The sequence below is a fragment of the Nestor notabilis genome, unplaced genomic scaffold (assembly GCF_000696875.1).
Source record: "Nestor notabilis isolate BGI_N333 unplaced genomic scaffold, ASM69687v1 scaffold11435, whole genome shotgun sequence".
NCBI classification, from domain to species: domain Eukaryota; kingdom Metazoa; phylum Chordata; class Aves; order Psittaciformes; family Psittacidae; genus Nestor; species Nestor notabilis.
In genome coordinates this window covers 1-8,059 of record NW_009931019.1, presented here as the reverse complement: position 1 = coordinate 8,059, position 8,059 = coordinate 1, and the positions used below count along the sequence as shown (strand labels likewise).

General features: G+C 39.8%; 1 protein-coding gene across 1 annotated transcript in view; it reads right to left on the bottom strand.

Moving 5' to 3' along the window:
* Positions 1–1,488, bottom strand: part of LOC104406640 (protein MMS22-like) — a 31,396-nt gene extending 29,908 nt beyond the window's left edge. Inside the window, exon 1 of the mRNA XM_010015689.1 lies at positions 1,397–1,488. Coding sequence (XP_010013991.1) covers positions 1,397–1,488 — 92 coding nt within the window. The remainder of the gene's footprint in view (positions 1–1,396) is intronic.
* Between the last annotated feature and the right edge of the window lie 6,571 nt (positions 1,489–8,059).

Below are 8,059 nucleotides of genomic sequence, written 5' to 3'. Positions count from 1 at the left end.
GGAAGTTGTGACTTTCTAGAGGTTTAATAGAGATATGTCTGCAGGGAATCAATGTTCTCAGAAAAATGGCGGGGGGGGAGAGCATTAATAAATTTGTCTGGTAGAGCAGGATAGGAGGCATTACTGCACCAGGCTGATCAACTAAATAACATGCTTATTAAAAACAATCTGTAGGAACGCACTATCATTCCTGTTCCTATTTATCTTCTGGTCAACTCAATTGAGATTGCGCATTAAAGCACAGGCAGCATTATTACATTTGCTTTATTAAATTCTATAAACAGCACTGTAAAGTCAGAGTCAAGATATTTATAAGATAATGGCAAACAGCAGAGGCATTGAGACTTGCCTTAACACTAACTGTTGTAGACTATAATATTTTCTTTCTTAATTGCCATTCTCACAGTAGCAACTGCTTCACAAAACTCTTCCCCCAGATCTTTATTCTGTACTCACCCTAATTTGAAATAAACCAAAACAAAACCAGAAAAAACTCCAGCCACCAGTTCCCTTCTGGGGATGTGGGAAAATTATGAAAGAATTACACAACTCACAGCACTCATTAGGACATCTGAAATGGAATAATTTTAAATAAAGAGTAGGCTGGCTGCAAGGCCTTCCTGAACTAGGGTTGATATTAGAAGCGCATCTCATTATATCAAATTAGTATCCAAAAATCCTGCCTAACACATAATTTAAAACATAAAACATACTGGCTGTCAAAGGTAACGATACCTTATGCCTGCCTGCAGGCATTCATTAGTTTCAATAGGACAGACAGAGAGAGAATTGAGTACCAGCTACTTTTCGAATGGCTACATTAACAGACACAGAAAGGCATGCAATATTAGCAGGAATCAAGTATTTCTTTGCGAGACGGGGTGAATCCAAACACAGGAACAGGAGCTAGGAATTCTAAACCCAACATTTATTCCCTCTGTGGCTTCACATAAGTCATACAGACTTTGTGAGCCTCAGTTTCCCAGCCATGATATTTGGATAGTAAGGAAGCTTACCCTTTAAGGATGCTGTGAAAACAATCAATGCTTAGAAACTAAGGATTATATTTAGTATGTCAGTTGGTATTCCTATTTACAAGGCATATTCTCCAAGTCAACATGAACTGAAATAGAAGCGAGATTAGCATAAGAAGCCAGGCAATATTCTTTGGGAGTATCCCTTTATTATAAAAAGCACAAAGGGAAGAGTGTAGAAATAGTGAGGTCTAGAGGACAAATAATGAAAAAGTAAAAGCAAGGCTAAAGCAGCAAGTTAGAAATATACTTTTGTTTATTACCAAAAAAAAAGTTTAATACTAAAACCAAAGGGCTTTTCTGTTTTATTTTGTTAAAAAAGTGCAAAGAATAAAACTGGGACCAAATTCAGCCCTACTTACATCCAGGCTAGGCTGTAGAACTGCACAAAGACCTTTTTCTCTCCTCTAAATTGCCTCTCCAAAGACGGGTGTCTTGCATCTCCTTTAGCCATCTATGCAAAGCAGAAGGGTGTACAGACTTCCAAAGTAAGGTAATATATCTCTGTGTCAGTGGAAGGGCAACTCGTACAAATCGGTATTTATGTTTATTCATAGTAACCTACAGAAATGCTTGCAATAAGGGAAATGCTTAGAATCGATGTGGCATAGATATATGCTGCAGCTGATGTAGCCAGCTACTTCTACCAACAAGCAAATTTTTTTGCCCGATAAAAATATGGATAAATAAAATTTTACTTTTTATGCAGGCTTCCACATTTATTTTTAACACTGGACAAGCCTACCATCAAACATCACTCCATTTCAAAACTATACATCTAGTTCTCCATTGTGTTAAGGGCTCTGGAACCACCAGTTACCTTTTTATAATGGTAATAAGTTGGTGTGATTTTTACTTGTTTTAAATCATGAATTTCCTATTTCTGTAAAAAGAGGTGTGTGTTTTCATTTTGCCATCATATCAAATAAACCCTGGGTTTATTAAAGAAGGGAATATTTTTGCCACCTGAATGAGGATTGTGCTGGATGTATAGGTATAGCAGTAGCATGAGGGGTTATTTTCTACATCCTACGCGTACAGAATTGCAGCCATTTATCTGGTTGCAGGTACTGAAATCATAAACCATGCTTTTACAATCATAAACCATGCTTTTGCAAGCCTGGATTACTAAAATGGAGTGAAACTTTAGGTCAAGATGAAAAAGTAAAACACATAAAATGCAGAAGCCTGCCTATATAACGGAAACTCAAGTCACTATTAGTCCTTAATCTGCACTGGCTGCATAATGGCATCCAGATTTAGTATAATGTCATAAATTAATTTGATCTACAAGGGTTCAGAACTCCCCAGCATAAGACCTCTCTCCTCCTACCAAGCATTGCCAGGGACACCCACCATAGGGGCTCCCAGGCTATAAATACAGACACCGGTTTCTTCGCAGGATGGTACTCCTAGCTTCTCTGCTCCCAGACCATGCTAGGCCAGCCACAGCATCCACAGAACTCAGCTGCACAGATGTCCTGGTTTCAGCTGTAACAGTTGTTTTGTTTTTTTTCTTCCTAGTAGCTGGTGCTACACTGTGCATTGGTTTTAGTCTAAGAACAATGCTGATAACACACTCATGTTTTAGTTCTTGCTCAGTAATGTTTACCTTGATCAAGGACTTTTCAGTCTCTCATGCTCTGCCAATGAGGAGGGGCACAAGAAGCTGGGAGGAAGCAGAGACAGGACACCTGATCCAAACTAGCCAAAGGGGTATTCCATACCACAGCACGTCATGCCCAGTATGTAAACTGGGGGGAGTTGGCTGGGAGCCACTGATTGCTCCTGGGGTCAGGCAACTGTATTGTGCATCACTTTCCAAGCTTTCATTTCTTCTTTTGTTGCTTCCTAGTATTACTATTCTTATTATTGGTATTCTTTCTATTATCAGTATATTTTACTTTATTTTAGTTATTAAATTGTTGTTATCTCAACCTGTGGGTTTTACATTCTTTCAATTAATTCTCCTTCCTATCCAGCCCAGAAGGAGGAATGGAGTGTGTGTGTGGGGTGAGTGAATGGCTACATGGTGCTGAGTTACAGGCTGGGTTTAAACCACGACACCAGTATAGTCAAGATTAAGCTCAGGAAAGTCTTTTTAAAGGACCTGAATGACCTTTTGATGTTGAAGCAAATAAATAATTAAAAAAAAAAAAACTGCAGGCCCAACACCCCTGGATAAATCTAGGGAGACTGAGTAGAGATATATGAGTATTTCTGAAATGATAAATGGCTTTGATGCTTAGAATTTCAACTACTAACATCAGTTTGTTCAAGGAAAACTCAGGCAAAGTGAAATGAAACCAAGCATCATCACACTCAGATTCAAAGACAGGTAATAGAGGCTTTGCGCTCTCTGCAGATGAATGGAAGTTGAGTAATACTTGAATTTGAAGGTTTCCCTGCCACACATTCTCACTATTTTTGCATCACTGTAAGATTATCAACGATGTTTCTCATTTAGATATTTTGGCAGCAAATGCTTTGTGCCTTGTTCCTATTTTAATGTTGCCACAGAGGTGGTAAGTGCAAGAGAAGCGATTGCGCGAAGTTGAGGCTTCTTCAGCTGTGGGGCAGCTTTGAAAATTTCAGCATAGAGAATTGAAGAGATGTGGATATTAATTGACACAAAGAACAATAAAGGAACAGTTTGGATTTCAGCGAAGGCAACAGAAGAGCTTTACATTCTCTCAACAAACCCCAGACACAGAGGTGTCAGCTACTCAGAAATGTGCACAACAATAAAGTTACCAGCTGAAGATCTCCCCAAAAATCAAACCCCGTATGAATACAATGAAAAGCATATTTGTTTGTGCTGAAAAGATTAGCAAGTTACACAATAAACATGGTATTAAAATAAAATACAGAAGTGCCAGTTGACACTACTCTATTTCATAAAAAAAAAAGGTGTTTCTGCTTCCCTTCCCCCCACAAAAAAATATGTAACACTGTTGTACAGCAAAAGATTGGGCTTTCCTGTAGAAATCTGTCTAGTCATATTTTCTGTGGTTGTATAAATCTCACTGCAGTCATGCACTCAAAATTTGTGCTACTGCTACAGGCACAAAACTAAACTCTGCTAGACAGTAGTCCACTCAGCTTCAGTGACCAAAGAGTATCTACCAAGCAGCAATTCAGAATTTAGTTCAAAACTAGTCACCCAATTTCACTTTCTTCAAATGCCATGAAATATCAGTACTTCTTTAATGCCCCTACTCAGTTCTTTTCATTCCATCAGAATTGTTACTTCTTACAGTGACCAGAACTGGAAGCGAGGTTTTGGCAGAAGCCACACACATTTCCAGTAACAAGTCCTATCCAAGCTTAAGCTGAAAAAGATCCCTGTATGCCTTCCATATGCCTTTGTAAATAATCCAGTATGGACATTCAACTAGTTGACTATTATGCCATTTAGTTACATTATAGTTATATAAATTTGCAACTATACCACGTACATTAATAAGCTATATGAATTTCAACTCCCATGAAGACAAAGTCACTGTTCAGCTTCTACTTAGTAATTTGTTCATAAGCATTTACTTATTTTTATGTCTGTGCTTCTCTATGCAGTTTACACTAAATAAATATACATTTCTGAAATCATAACCTTTTATACTACCATAAAATACAACACCAGTGTGAAGGAGAATACATTTTTAGTTAGTTACTGTTATACAGAAAATTTCACAACATTCAGGAAAGAAAAACTAGCTTATGTGTGCACTACAGTAGTAGCATGCACAAAGGCAGTAGCAAAATTTTGCATCTGGGTTCAAATCTGCTCTCTATCATAGAACTGTGAGGGTTGGAACGGATCTTAAAAGATCATCCAGTTCCAAGCCCCTGCCATAGGCAGGGACAACTTCCACTAGACCAGGTTGCTCAAAGTCCCGTCCAACGTGACCTTGAACACTTCCAGGGACGGGGAAGCCACAGCTTCTCTGGGCAACCTGTGCCCGTGTCTTCCCACTCTCGTAGTGAAGAGATGCCGTAGTATCACAGAGCTGTGTCAAATTACAAGTAATAAACTGCACGATCCTCCCTCTCTTATACATGCAGATTCACGAAAATGAAATGGATCTGGATCCACGGAAGTGGCACAGTAGCTGCACAGTGGTTCCACAATGCTCAGCTCCTACAAGAAGAAAGTGCCCCAACCTAATCATGCTCAGGGACTGGTGACGTGGCATCTCATAGTAAAGGCTTTTGGCTTCCTGATCACTTGTGAATGATGTGACCACTTGACCTAACATGTAAAAAGGTAAACCTTCTTCCTCTTGGCCACAGTTATGAATGCAGGTATGCTGGGTTGCAGAGCTCTGCACTGACATCTTGATTATCATTGTGTTTAGTAAGTGCACTGACAGCATGCTTACAAGAATTTTAAGTCCGAAAGTTGATGGCCTCGAAGTGCATAAGCTGAATGCTAAACAACTAAGACCTCTGAAAACAGACTTAGTGTCTCTGGGTACAGAAGCTTAGGTACCTAGGGAACTTTAGTGGTTAAAATGGAGTCACCTACACATTTGCAGACACTTCCACATTCAGACTGTTTCAGCGAAACATGCATGAAGAAAAGCGACTAAATTCTATCCAAGCCTGATTCAAACATCCAAGTCCTCTTTTAAATCTGTTTCCAAGGTCTTTGGGGTAGAAGTTCTTTTTTATATCCCTTTATATATCACCCAGTATATTGAGACTGGTATGACTGCAGTAGGAACCAAGCAGAAGCAGCAATCCTACCTCAAATCAGAATCTCCTAACTCATTTTCGTATCGCCAATATACATACAAAGTATATATAAAGTTTCTTCACATATGAGCAACAGCCTTTTCACTCTGATAATTAAAAAACCCCAAACCCCAACAAACAAAACTTGAGCACAGAATTTTCACCCACCTTTATGGAATTAAAAAATAGTTTTCAGAAAGATAAGCAACATGAGAAACTTAAGGCCAAAAATAAATTTTCCCATCCATTAAAAGAAACATTTGAAAAAAATCCGAGAGTTGTTAATGAAAGTGTCTGCACTGTGTAAGCCATCATGAGCATCATCACCACCACAGCTGTACTGCTGGCTGTACAAACAGGACTGGAAAAATCATGATGCAGTATTACCAAACATTAGCATGCCCTCATCAGATCAGTATTTATTAAATCATGCGTTCTTTAAGTGTTCTTCCTTCAGTTTAATTTGCTTCAATAATCCACAATAAACTGCATGTTTAATCAACAATAAACTTAAATGTTTACTGCAAAAAGGATGTCCAAATAATACGCCTGAATATGTATGTGTATGATGAACACTGGGGTGACGAGGAAGGGAAGGCTAACAAGGGAAGAGGGATGCTTTCAGGATTCTAAAATCCAGGACTTGTATCAAATGCTTAAGTTTTTTATAGCACAGACTTGCACAATGTCATACATGTCAGTGTTAAAGTGTGCCTTCATCATGCAAAACAGTGTGAAAAATACACACACAGAGACGTGCCTCAGATTTTGGATGAGATCCAAAAGTATAAGAGGATATAATGGTTATAAAGCAGGGCACAAATAGATCTCAGACTCCTGAATCATAATTCCTTAAGTGCTCACTTAGTCAGATCACCATCTTTTGACCAGGAAGTTCTCTATATGCCTGCAATTCAGCCACACAAAACCCTTGAGTTAAGCATCTAACCTACAATCTCTGTTTACTGCGGCCCAGAAATCTGACCATGACTAACCCACACCAAAAAAGCCGGTTGTAGAAGGTGCAGCAGGAGCTGCCTGCATTTTTAAACCTGGAATACACTTTTTTTTTTTAGATGTAACAACCAATGAGCCTCAGGGTGGTGGGCACCTGGGTTCAGCTCTGATAGACTGTTTTGGGATCAGGCTTTGCTCTTGATTAAAAGTTTTATATTAAGTCAGTCACTGGATAAAAACGTGAAATCCTAGAACAAGGAATCATAGAATAGTTTGGGTTGGAAAGGGCCTTAAGATCACCGAGTTCTAACTCCCCTGCCATGGGCAAGGACACCACACACTAAACCATGTCACTCAAGACTGTCCAACCTGGCCTTAAACGCTGCCAGGGATATAGCATTCACAGCTTCCTTGGGCAGCCTATTCCAGTGCCTCACCACTGTCGCAGTAAACAACTTCCCCTGTTTAAGTTTGAACCCGTTACCCCTTGTCCTATCACTACAGTCCCTAATGAAGACTGCCTCTCCAGTATCCTTGCAGGCCCCCTTCAGGTACTGGAAGGCTGCTATGAGGTCTCCACACAGTCTTCTCCAGGCTGAACAGTCCCAACTTTCTCAGCCTGTCTTCATACAGAGCCGCCTTATCCTTGTGGCCCTCCTCTGGACTTGCTCCAACAGCTCCATGTCCTTCTTATGTTCAGGACACCAGAACTGGACACAGTACTCCAAGTGAGGTCTCACAAGAACAGAATAGAATGGAGCCTATGACACCCTTCCCATATTATGTCCTAGTCACTAGGTAACATATTTAATCATTTGGACTGCTGTCATTCGAAAACAAACAAACAACAAAAAACCCAAAAAACACATTTAAGTACCTATCTTCAGCAGTGGGACTCTACTGTTCCAAGCACACAGACTTCTGTTCTTCCCAACACTGAATCAGACATCTCTGGACCCACCACACACACTAGATTCAATCCTTCACTTTGCATTTTCTGTAGGCCGGCAGTAGACGAAGTCCCACATAGGAGGTGAGAGTGGGTTGTTGTATAAGACATGCATGCTGCAGATGACAAACAAGTTCTGTTCAGCTGGGCCTGTTACTGTATGCCATCAGACCACTGTATCTTGGAAGACCCCTACACCTTCTGAAAGGAGTCTTCCAAGTTCTGGTATCCTCCTAGCTCATCTGAACAGAGGTAGCAGGCGGGTAGATGCCCTAATACTCAGGAGTAAAAGGTCAAAAGAGGCCTAAATCACCACAACACTCTAGGACTGAGGTGATTCAGACCATAATTTAAAGGATTTGGTTATATGTGAGTGTATATATAT